General features: G+C 31.6%; 1 protein-coding gene across 7 annotated transcripts in view; it reads left to right on the forward strand.

The window, feature by feature from the left end:
• The window catches only part of Znf638 (zinc finger protein 638), a 109311-nt gene that overhangs the window by 75088 nt on the left and 20833 nt on the right, over nucleotides 1–13390 (forward strand). For all 7 annotated transcript variants that reach the window (XM_047522160.1, XM_047522157.1, XM_047522163.1 and 4 more), the window contains 8 exons: nucleotides 705–763; nucleotides 977–1026; nucleotides 5471–5521; nucleotides 8108–8173; nucleotides 9346–9432; nucleotides 9693–9761; nucleotides 10177–10217; nucleotides 11974–12105. In XM_047522160.1, coding sequence (XP_047378116.1) covers nucleotides 705–763; nucleotides 977–1026; nucleotides 5471–5521; nucleotides 8108–8173; nucleotides 9346–9432; nucleotides 9693–9761; nucleotides 10177–10217; nucleotides 11974–12105 — 555 coding nt within the window. The remainder of the gene's footprint in view (nucleotides 1–704; nucleotides 764–976; nucleotides 1027–5470; nucleotides 5522–8107; nucleotides 8174–9345; nucleotides 9433–9692; nucleotides 9762–10176; nucleotides 10218–11973; nucleotides 12106–13390) is intronic.

Raw genomic sequence — 13390 nt, forward strand, 5'->3', positions numbered from 1 at the left:
ATCAATAAGATATTTCAAGAGACAATATTCACATAATTTTTATCATATATTTTTATAATTGTTTTATTATTAGTAGTAATCTGTTGTGCCTAATTATAAGTTAAACTGTCACAGGTGGGTGTGTATGTATAGCAAAAAATACAATATATTTAGGGTTTAACACTATCTGTAGTGTTAATCATCCACTGGGGATTTTACAGTGTATACTACATAGAAATGGGGAGATGGCTGTACTGACTTTTGCTCTGAGTGTGGTAAAAGTTTCAGTGTTAGGAACGGCAGGTTTAATCTGATTTTATGTTGCCAGTAGGGTGTAGATAGATGAAAAGGCAAGGACAGAAGCAGAGAGATCCTTCTGAGTCAGTTGTAGTAATTCAATTAAGTAATTTACCCTCATAGTTTGGAGTCCTGACATTTAGACATCTGAAATGTCACAACATTATGAGAAATCATGTTTTTGAAAGATAATGATTAGAAAAATGTATGTGAGTAATAAGGATATAAAATTCTGCTGTATAATCACAAATTGAAGAAAATTTTTTTTTTTAGTAGAAAAGTATAAGCATTTATATACTTCAAGTAGGAAGATTAAAATTTTTTTTTTTTGCTTCTGAATTCCCTTTGCTTTTCTGCATTTTCTAAATTGATTTTTTTATAATGGAGAGAAAGCTAAATTTTTTGTTCAAAATATTTTTTCTTTATAGAACAAAGAAATGAAGAAGAAAACTTCAGACTCAAAGAAATTAACTGCATCTGCTTTAAAGTAAGTAATTGTAAGATTTCATATAAGAATTAATGTGTATATGAATTAAGAAATTTAAATTTTAAAACTATATTTTAAATCACCATAATTATAATTTAAATGGTACATTATTCCAATGGAATGATTTTTCAGCTTTTTTAGTTTTGAACACTGCATTTAAAATATTTTATAGAGTTTCTTAGTTGGTGCTAAGTTTTTCCTTCTTTTAAATAGGAAAGATGCAGATGCTTCAAAAACTGTTGAAACTGTTACTTCAACTTCTGGTAAGTTGTTAACTTTTAATACTCCTCCAGATGAGTATATTTGGTCACTTTACTGGAAACTTCTTACTTGAAAGACATTGTACTTTAATGAAGTTTTAAAGTACATTATAATAATAATGTCTTTAAACAATAATATTTAAAGAGATTATACTTTAAATTGCATTCTTTAATTATACTAATGAGTATTTTATATTTAGTGCTCTGTAATACAGAATTTCTGGAATAAATGTAAGGACTCTGAGATTTTATATATATATATAAATATATATATATATTTTTTAATGTTCCATAGTTAATAGCTGTAGTTGTGATTTTACATGTTTGGGTTAGTTTTATAATACTTCCCTACAGACCTTCCCAATAAACCCACAAGATAAAACATAAAGAAAGGTTTGGTAAGATTACTTAGGTTCCCTTTGGTTTTTCTTTTCTTTCTTTTCTTTCTTTCTTTCTTTTTTTTTTTAATTTTATTTTAATTGCTGCTAATTCAAGGAAAAAAGGTTCCATGAAATCCAATCTGTTCTAGAAATGTAAGTGACCTTTCCAGTACATAACATTTCAAATATCGAGGTATATGGTAAGCATACAAATAAGGAGAAGGTAATACACCTCCTATATACAGTACAGTATTTTAAATCATAAAATAAGCTCCATAAAATACAACTGGCAAGTGATTCCCAACACGCTCACCTGATCAACCCAACTGCAGCTTAACAGTTTATTTAATGATGTGGTCCAAAAATACCCAGATCAAATAAAATATATGGAATCAAAATAATTTCCTTTACTCAAACTTCTTTCTTTCTCAATTAAAGCTTTCATCTACCCCTGTATAACCTCTTCACCTTCCCATAACTCCCACCCCTGAAAGTTTGAAAATGTATGTTGATTTTCAGAGTTAGCTGAGGGTCAAAAAGTAAACCAAAAAAAGGACTAAGTAAACAGATGTTATGACATTCATGTGCTAAAAGTTGTTTCTTTACACTCAGGAGGGTACTTCATGTCTTTATTATAATCCAGCTAAATGAATTTTGCATACATTTTTAATAAATGGGGTTATCTTTTTCCCTCAATCTAGTTAGAACTAGAAAAAATTGCTGCCAAAATGTATCCTTTTGAGACTAGTAAGAATAAACAGGTTAATAGTGAAAGAGAGAAAGCTAAAACAAAGCAGACATAAAATATAATCATACACTTGTGTTTCGTATGTTTCATTTGGGGATGATAGGTATATAGTGAGTTTTGGATTTCTTTCAGAATAATAGTACCCCATAGAGATGGGGTACTAAAATTATTAATCAAGTGACTAGAAAATTGGATTGTATAAAATATCTCCTTCCCCTAATAGTGTTTAGTTGTATAAAGTAATGAAGCATTGAACATTAATGGAGGTACTCTGGCATTCATTTTGACTAAGATTTTGTTAGGTGATGTATGTATTACAAGTATTATATAGAAACAGAAGATTACCTCTTGTGGGGAGATGGTATAATAAAGGCAATAAAATTGAAGAATCACTCCATAGAAGGCCATTAGGAGTCATGCTGGGGAGTTTTTGAATTTGAGCCAGTTAATAGCAGTTTCCAGAATATGTTGCATGAGAGTAATTTCTAGAAGATGATTTGGGTCAGAAGAAATTTGGGATATGTACCACAGCTTGTTTTTTAAGTCCATTAAACATATATTTTATGAAGTCCTACAGGAAAGAAACCTGTTAAGTTTTGTTTAATCCATTGTTTCCTAAGCTTGGCTAAGGTACACTCCATTTTTACTATAAAATTGGTAAAAGTGATACAGACGCTGGATAAAATTGCTATAGAGAATAAGGAGCCACCTCCTAGTTGTTTAGGATTCTTATATAGATTGGATAAATGGAAATAAAATTTTGGGTTTTTTCATTTCATAAATAAGTAAACCAATTCAGAGAAGTTACATGATTTATTGAAGACCGTATGGAAGATTTAGGATTCAGACTCAAAACTGTATGATTTCAAAGTGTCTCACCTGTTTTAAACTACTCTATCAAAATGAATTTCCACACAAATGGTATTCCTCTGCTTCATGTACAACCAGAGAAACAAGTTGTACCCCATTTGTTTACAATTTAAAAAAAAACGTATTCTCAGATGAAAACTACTTTCTTTTAAATCTAATTATAGGGGCTGGGTATATAGCTTACTGGTATGGTGCTTGCCTCCCTAGCATGTGCAAGGCCCTGGGTTTGATTCCCAGTTAAACACACACACACACACACTCACTATCTAATTATAAAAATAATAAATGCTTATCGGAGCTTGTCCTTAATCTCTCTTGATCACTGTTCTTTTATCTTAATAATTTCCCTAAAACATTGTTCCTCTTTTCATGCTATGCTTTCTTTTCCTAGTTGATTCTGTCTTTTCCATGTCTAACGACCAGTGACATCTCTTATACATACGTAAACCTCCTCCATACCCTCAGACGTACTCCTCTCATTTCTTCTGTCATTTAAAACAGTTACCATGAATTGAACCCAGGGGTTCTCTACTACTGAGCTACATCCCCAGACCTTTTTATTTTTTATTTTGATACAGGATCTTTCTTAAGTTGCTGAGCTTGGCCTCCAACTTAAGATCCTCCTGCTCAGCCTCCCAAGTCTCTGGGATTGTAGGTGTGTACCACTGTGCCTGCCTTTTAACATTTTTTAAATTTAGTGTAGAATTTTAAAAATGTTATCTTGTAGTAAACTAAATCACGTGCTATGGCTGTTACTTTCTGTCAGAGGACTTAGTTTTATATGTTAAAAAAAAAAAAAAAAAGTCACCACTACTCATCCAATTAGAAACCCCTGAGTAATCCTTAACCTGTTCTTTTTTTTCTGTCCCACCCAGTTCCACCTTAAGTAGCATCCTTCCTCATTTATTCCAATCAGTGACTGATTTGTGTTGGTTCTCACTTGAATCTACTGCTTTCAAGTTCTTCTTTGCTCCATTATACCTGTAACTTTAAAAATTCTGCCCCCATCTTTTCCCATTTGAACTTTTGAAGATAGCCTTCTGACTGGTGTTTTTATTCCACTGTCTATTCCATTATTCACACTGTTGCTCTGAGGTCTCCTTAAAACATCTGATTATTATACTCTAAGAGACCCATAGAATAAAGTCCAAATTCTTCATCTTTACATAAATTACCCTTTGCCCTTTGAAGGCCTCATCTTCCTTATTCTACCACTAAACTCATCTGTGTTTCAACCACTCAGAACAATTTATATTCTAGGTATGCCATGCTTTTTCATACCTTAGTTTTTTACTTATGCTGTCCATTTGTGTGGAATTGTCTGACTTTCAGTGAACTTTACTTAGTACCTACTTAACAGCCAGGCAAGGTACTGAAGATAAAGTCAGTGAAAGGACTAGGGCCATATTTGCCCAGCATGTGTGAGGCACTGGTCCTTAGCACCTCATAAAAATAAATGGATAAAATGAAAAAAAATAATTAATTTAAAAAAAATAAAAGGCGAGTGACGACTTCTTTTTGAGGGTAGGGATAGACCAATTTTAATTCATCCTTTATGGCCTATCTCAATTTCTTCATGATACCTTCCCTAGTCTATTAGAAGTTTGTATGTCTCTCCTAGCAATAATTTGTACATTAAATCACTTGGTGTTAATAGTTTGTTTAAAAAATCTTTGTCTCCTTTACTTGACTGGTAAAGGGAATGTTTTTAATTTTTTTTCTGTCCTCTAAATGTTAAGTATAACAGTTGGAGCAAAAATTTAATGTGGTACATAGGATGGTAAAGCTATTTTTAAAAATATGGACAATATATTTTTTAAATTCCAAAATGAGGAAATTCTTTCCAAACAGGAAAACATTTGATTACATAAATAATATTTTTACATAAGCATTTTGTATAATTGCATTTTAAAAATTGTTACCTGTGTGATATACACTAATTTCTTAATATGTAAAGAGATTTAATATATGAGGAAAATGTCAATTACTTACAGAGAAATTTGGCAAATAATATGAGTAGGCAAGATTACATAGGGATGTAAGAAATAGGGATGGTTTTTAAATGTGAAAATTGATACAACTTTTCTCATAATTAACAAAAATCACACCAGTGTTGATGTCACATTGGAAAGATTTCATAACTTCTATTATTTAGTTAAGCTTATGGCTAAGTTACTCAAAAGTAAGATAGACTGGGGGAATATTAATTGGTACAGTCATGTTGGAGGACTGTTTTAATATTAATTGTTAAAAATGTAAGTGTGTACCTTTTGACACATCAAGTCTGTCTCTAAGAATTTGCCCTAGTAATAATTCACTAGAAATACAAAGATGACTCCTGGGATGTTTCTTGCTGTGTTCTATCAAAATTATTGCCAGGTTAGCTCTTACCTAAATCCAAATGATGTTATTGTAATGTGTTGTTGAAATATTTTTCTTGTTATTTTAGCCAAAACTGGACAAGCCAAGACATCTGCAGTCAAAGTAAACAAATCTACAGGTAATTTTTTGGGAGTGGGGAGATTAAAACAGTGTCCTTTCACATGCTAGGTGAGCACTCTACTACTGAGCCATACTCAGTCCTGCAGCTGTATTTTCAATTAAGATCTAGACATATTAACTAACTCTAAATTAAGAATGTGTAGCAGTTATCCTGGATTTCATGTCATACAGTATTATTGAATGTATAATAATCCTCGAAATTTGTAGTCATCCTGCAATTTTGAGAAATGAGATTTAGTACATAATGTTCTTTCCTTATAGTAATTATCAAAGTAAGATAAGATAATTTAACTGGAGAAAGTATTTCTCATGATGAACATCACAGATACTTTCTTCCTTTTCGTTCATTGAGGTCCTCTCTTACTTTTATACATTAGTTCAGAGAACAAACAAGATCTCTGAGGTTTTTATGAAACTAGTAAGTTTTAAAGTAATTATTGTTTTTTTCTTTTCTTTCTTTCTTTCTTTCTTTCTTTCTTTCTTTCTTTCTTTCTTTCTTTCTTTCTTTCCGGTGCTGGGGATTAAACCCAGGGCCACACTCTACCAACTGAGTTCTATCCCTAGCCCTTATTATTTTTTTGATTACCCTGGCATAATGCTTCCTTTCCTTTCCCTTCCATTTCTGCTAAATGCAGAGTCATTTCTAAGTGGATAAGAGCAACGCTTTAAATTGTCTTCCCTACAGTATTAAACAGGAAAGGAATCAGCCTTTTACTGGGCAATACCACTATTAGTGGCAGACCCAAAATTTTCATGTAGTCATTTCTTAGAAGCAGTCATTTGAAGGGGTCTTGTATAGTGAGGAAACGTGTCTTGAGGTTGTATTTACTTAACAAACACTTTAATATTACTTGGATAGTAAATGTATGGAAGTCACTGGTAGATATAAAGTAGGAAGATAAAGCTGCTAGTCACCCCTTAACTGTTGGAAATAAATGCTGGCTATTTTTTTCTTAAATTTTGGTACCCAAATAGAAATAGGAAAGTGAATTGACTTGTGATAATAATAGTGGTAGTAAAAGAAATGCCTGTTAGGCTTACTGACGCAAAGTTACTTCAGCATAGTTTAAAATTTACAATTACTAAGAATTGACTAGTGTGACAAACTGTAAGGGATTGGTGCAGTAGTTCCCTGTATCAACAGGGATATGTTTCAGAACCCATGGTAGATGCCTGAAACTGCAGATAGTACTAAACCCCACATATACTGTTTTTCCTACATGTAAATACCTGTGATAAAGTCGAATTTATAAACTAGGCACAGTAAAGTTAGCAATGATAATAAAATAATAAAAAGGGAGTATGGTCTTGAAATACCTTACCAATTATACTTTTACCTTTTCACTTAAAAGAAGCACTTTACAGTTTCTTTGGCATGTGCATATTACCAGCATCACTACTCTTGAGCTTTGGGGCCATAATTAAGTAATTAAGTAAACACAAGCACTCAAATAATTGTGTGATATCAGAGGCTGCTCCTGAGTGACTAATGGACAGGTATACATCATGGGTATGCTGGATAAAGAGCACATTCACAGATGGAATATTCATCACACTACTCAAAATGACACACAGTTTAAAACAAATTGTTTAATTTTGGAATTTTCCATTTAATATATTCAACCTGTGGGTAACTGAAACTGGAAAGCAAAACCAAAAGGTACTTCATATTGCTGTTTTTGAACAAAGATTATGGTCTGTCCTTGAATATAAAGGATGGGTTTGTACACTATTTCTGTTGGTTCTTATGGATGGCAGTTATTCTTTCTCTCTGTGTCTTTGTGTGTGTGATTTAATTTTTCAAAAGTATGGTTGTGTTCTCACAAGGTTACTGTTAGGTAGTTGTGACATTCACCAAGCACCTTTGTTTATATGTGGGGAAAAGTGTGCAGAAATCAGTTAGTGGTCTATACCTTCTTAATTTAACTTGGAATTCAACTTAGATTTATGGCATTTTCTTGCTGAATTTTTATAAATTCTAATAATCAGAACTAAATCTCAGAGGTTTTGGCTTTCTGGTGATCTTTACAACAACTTTGATGATCACAGTTTTTACAAATAGCATCATCACAGAAAGTAAGCAACACTAATAGATGTGTAGGCAGAAAGCAAATAGTCTTGGACAGCTAGAACACATTAGGAATGAGTCAAAAGCAGTCTTTATGTGACTTTTAGGTGTTCTTGAATTTTTTCAGTCAACTGGAGCAGGGGAAGCATGGATTGGGAAGCTCTAACTTTTCAGAGCCATTAAAAATGTGGGAATTGTTTTATGTCCTTCGAATTACTAATTTAGCTTCTAGTTGATTCATACATTTGGAGATTCATTTAACTCACCTGAATGCCATTTACCAGTACCCTAGCAGGGGGGTGAATTCTTATTTCAGTGATTTTTATTTTTTCCCCCTGAAGAAATAATCATCATAGGTAGATTTTAGAAAATGAGATGCTCTCAAAGATGATACAGCATTTTATATTTCAAATAAAATATGCTCATTTATGCTTATATTTTTTCTCTGTGAAGTTCTTTGGATAGTGTTGATACTAATTAAGTAAACTAGTTTTGACTGTAGCTTTTGTGATTTAGGGAAATCAGCGGGTTCTGTAAAATCTGTGGTAACAGTAGCTGCTAAAGGTAAAGCTGTCAAAACAGGTAAGGCTATTAAGGGAAAAGAGGTTTTATTAAGTTTACTTTTAATTTCTTCCTTAAAGCATATAAATATAATATGAAAAGCAAATTTTAAATTCACAAAATAATTTTTAGTTTCTAATAACATCTTTTTAAAATTTTTTTAGTTGTTGATGGACCTTTATTTTTGTTGATATGTGGTGCTGAGGATTGAACCCAGTGCCTCACACATGATAAGCAAGTGCTCTACCACTGAGCCACAACCCCAGCCCTCTAATAACATCTTGAAGAATTTAATAGATACTTCTGTGACTTGTATAGGACTTGTATTTGTTGGTACTTTCATCTTTGACAGTAAACTGCTATTAAAGATACATTTTTGTATTGTGATATAAGTCATAGCTATAATTTATAAGTGCATGCATACACCTGTATATAGCTTTATAGATTATATTTAACTATATATATATAGTTGTATAGATTGTATAGTTTGACAGATAATGTAATCATATAATCAGAGGCTACTCTGTCATTCCCTCCTGTAAGTTGTTTAGTCTTTGCTTTGTTCTTTTTTTTTTTAGAACTTTTGCTTCATATTACATTTCCTTTAGCTTGTATAATTTCTCTGATGCTTATTACTTTAAAAGAATTAGTTCTTTCCATGTTAGTAGGATGAATTTCTCTGTAAAGAAATAGTGCATTTTCTCTGTAAGTGTACTCTTTTAAATAAATGTAGCTTATTGAAACTTAGCTTTTTTTTTTTTTTTTTTTTTTTTTTTTTTTTTTGGTGGTGTTGGAGATTGAACCTAGGGCCTTGTGTTTGCAAGGCGGGCACTCTACCAACTGAGCTATATCCCTAGCCAAACTTCGCAATATTTTTTAGTGGTATCTTTTCTCACAGACTAATTTCAAACAACCTTTGCAGAAATTCTAAAACATGTTTTTTTGGTTTTTGTGATTATGTGTTTCTGCTACACGAAGGTTAAACTTATGACTCATTTAAGGCCATTAGCAAAAAATTGTATCTCAAATTTACTATTACTGGTAAACGGATATTGAAAATAAATAGAAATAACAAATATATGAAAAGAAACACTTTTACAATAAAGTTGAATGACTCATTTACTAATACATTGGTATGAAACATGTAAATCATTGAACAGACCTGTAGAATAACAGTTCAATTGTTTTAAAAGGAAAATCTACTGGAAAGAAATCTTTAGAAGCCAAAAAGACTGGGAATGTCAAAAATAAAGATTTAAACAAACCTGTAACTGTACCAGGTAAGCTTGAAGTTGTATGATTCTATATTTTTTTTTTAGATCCTTTTTATTGTATATTCCCTTAAAAATTCTGAAATTTCCCTTAAAAATCCTGAAAGGGATTATTTTGTTTCAGAAAGAAATATGTGTTAAATTGGGTTTGACTTGAACCAGGTCAGTGTAAGGAGACCTGAAATGACAAAATAATTTGTTATTATTTAGATCACTAGTTTCATTAGATAAGTGTTTTGTAGATTACTAAAGCAGACTATTTCATGCAGCAACTTCTGAAATAAAGACCAATACGGATGCTAAAGCCACTGAAAACAGTGCAAAAGAAACTATTCCAGGTAGGCCAGTAGAATTTTATTTTGTTCCCTTATGGTTAAGAGTAGAGGAAATTTTTAAATTTTAAGAAAAGCAATGAGTTTTATATCATTTGTGTGTTTGTGTGTGTCTGTGTGTAGGTGTGTATTTTTCAATTCCACTGTCATACCCAAGTCAAATTAAGAATAATGATTCACATCTTCACCCTATCTTGATTATTCCAAAATATTGCTCTTAATGAACACATGAACAAAATTAAATATATTATCTAAAAGCCAATGTCACTTTTGGAGTTGTTTCCTACTAATTTTTTAGTCTTTTGTCAATTGTAAACGTGTGCATATAGCTTCTATTCAATCCATTGTAAAGTGGGATTTTGATAAATATATCTACATGAATTTTTTAAAAAATAATTGTTGTTATTATTTTGGTATTAAGAAGCTGCTTTGGAAGCCACAGAAAATGAACCAGTTAGCAAGGTCAGTTTTTATGTTTTATTTCTTTAAAGCTCAAATTTTGGTAAAACTTTTTTTTTTTTTTTTTTTTTTAACCCATGTTAAAAAATTTACAGTATTTGGGTTGTGGAATACTTAGTCATTTGTGACTCCTTAAATATGGTTTCAGTTCAAAAACCTTCAGTTAACAAAGTAAATAAAAACTTAGGAACAAATTACCAAAAAATGTGTACATATTTGAAGATTATTTTTCCCTGAGAATAGCATGTTAAGCTAAAATGGGGTTTTGGGTAAATAATAGTTTGTTAAATTGGAACTCATAGAATTTTGTGGTATCTTTTTTTTCTTTCTGGGAGATATGCTAATATTAAAACTTTAGAACACATCAGGTTGTTTGGTGTTGTGGGGGGGCTTTTGGAGGTGCAAGTGGAGTTTCCAGTTTATTTGAAGGTCATAAAGTTCACTTACATTATTTTCTTGTGGTTATATTTGTCATTAAGAATATTAAAATATCAATTCAAATTTTATTTGTTTTTTGAGGTCATTCAGCTGCTAATAATTAGCACAAGCTTATTTAAAATTTTTTTTTGTAGTTGTAGATGGACAGCATGTCTTCATTTTATATATGTATTTTTATGTGGTGCTAAGGTTAGAAGCCAGTGCCGTGCCCCCCACACACCAGGCAAGTGTTCTGCCACTTGAGCCACAGCCCCAGCCCCACAAATTTATTTTTGCTGTAACAAATCCATTCATTCTTTAAGAAGTCACTAAGTAGAATGTCCTACTTACTTTATTTTAGGAAGAGTTTTTAAGCACCAGTACAGTACCTTGAGTTCCATAAAGGACTTTAAAAGGAACCCCCCCTTTTTTTTTTCTTTTTTGGTACCAGGGATTGAACCCAGGGGTGCTTAACCACTGAGACACATCCCCAACCCTTTTTATATTTTATTTAGAATCAGGGTCTTGCTGAGTTGCTCAGGAATTCCATAAGTTGCTGAGGCTGGCTTTTGAACTCAATACTGCCTCAGACTCCTGAGCTGCCAGAATTACAGGTGTGTACCACCGTTCTTTGCAGAAGGAACCATTTTGAACACACCTGATGTGCCAGCAAATCACTCTTATCTGGTTTATGAAAATTATAATTTCCTATTTTTTTTTTTTACACAAGTGAAAAATTGCCAAGCTTACTATAGCTTATCCTTAGAAATTTCTCCATTAATCACAAAAAGAAAAATTGGCTTCATGAGAGAATTATCTTGAAGAATAAAATAGATCTGAGATAGGGGATAGTAGAAAAGAAAGTACTTACTTGAAGTGTGGATTAGGTTGTTGGGTAAGGATCTAAATGAATTGGGTAAGCTTTTTTATATTGCCTAAAAGTGATTATCTTACTTGGGAAGAAAAAGACAATACAGTGGTTTGGAGATGGAGGATGTCAGCATGACAAGGTATAGGAAATGGCAATAGGATATGAAAGAAAAATGTTGTAAGTGAGCTTATGTTTTAAAACACTGGGTGGAAAAAAAAAAAGAAACCCACAGGCTGGGGCCAGATGACAAGTGGTTTGACTTTATACTTACGTATTTGAAGAAAGTAAATTTGCAAATTTGAGGGGAAGGTTTGTTTTGTTTTAAGTTTAGTCCAGCCTCCTGTATTGGTCAGACTTTCCTCAGTAATAAACACAATTTAATTACTAACATAATGATGTGAAGTATAAATTTAAATAAATATAAAAACAAATTAAGAAATTTTAATAACAGTTTCTTAATTCATTTTGAAGGAAACAGAAGAAATGTGTGTGGTACTTATTTCTAATTTACCTAATAAAGGATATTCTATAGAAGAAATTTATAACTTGACAAAACCATTTGGTGGCTTAAAGGATATTTTGATTTTATCATCTCATAAAAAGGTGAGAGTTGTTGATATTGTTCATATTGTTTGCACATAAATTTTGAAAAACATTAAATTCATAATACTTGATTTAAAAGCAGCATGTCAAAATAATTAAACGTTACTCTAAGGGATTTTAAAAATTAAATATATTTTTAATACTGTTCTAGTAAGGCACAGTTTTAGAGGGAATGTCTTAATAATTTGTCAAAGTTTTTGCTTGAGATTTTATTTTACTAGAAAATGTTCCATGTCTTTAATGTTTCATAAAAAGTTATTTAATAACTTAAAAATTATGTATTCTTTTACTAGTATGTCTTATTCTCTCTTATCAGTGATAACTTAAATGAGTAATGTTTTTAGACATAAACTAATAATGTCCACTATTCTTAGAACAATCAAGTTTGCTGGGCACGGTGGTACATGCCTGTAATCCTAGCCACTCAGGAGGCTAAGGCAAGAGTATCACAAGTTCAAAGCCTGCCTCGGCAATTTTAGCAAACCCTGTCTCAAAATTTAAAAAAAGAACTGGGGATGTTGATTAGTGGCTAAGCACTTCCTGATTGAGTACCAAAAATCCCAAAAAAGAATAGTCAAGTTTATCCGTATGCTACAAACTTTCAATATTTGTTTTTGTAATTTTAAAACAGCACAGTAAGAATTTTTGGTTAATAATAAACAACTTGTTGAAGATATTTTATAGGAGGTGAGATTTCAGGAAAAGTAAGGTAGAAAGCAGTGTTCCTATCATTGAAAGGTATGTTTGAGATCTCAAAAAGTCTTTGAGAATAGAACAGAATATATGTTTGGTGACAATCAGAGCCAGTGTTCTTAAAAAGTGAGAGGAGAGTACAAATAAGTTTTGTTGTTTCAAACATGTCAAAAGTAGATTATTTGAATTTGCACAACTCTGTAAATGTATTAAAAAATCATCCGTTGTACACTTTTAAATGGGTGAACTTTATGATGTGACAGTTATATTTTAGTAAAGCTCGTTTTTAAAAAAGTAGATTATTTGTAATGTTTAAAGATAGATGAACATGGGGGCTGGGGATATAGCTTAGTTGGTAGACTGCTTGCCTTGCATGCACAAGGCCCTGGGTTCAATCCCCACCAAAAAAAAGAAAAGAAAAAAAAGATAGATGAACATCAAAGGGAATGCATTTTTTAATATTAAGGATTTTTATATGTTAGTATATTGAAATAGGGGAAATTTGGATTGTTTAGAAACAATTAAAATTGATTACTGATAACTACCTAATGCAGCAAAGTGTGTATATATATTATATAAGTATAAAATCTAA

This window comes from Sciurus carolinensis, chromosome 13, assembly GCF_902686445.1.
Source record: "Sciurus carolinensis chromosome 13, mSciCar1.2, whole genome shotgun sequence".
Lineage (NCBI taxonomy): Eukaryota > Metazoa > Chordata > Mammalia > Rodentia > Sciuridae > Sciurus > Sciurus carolinensis.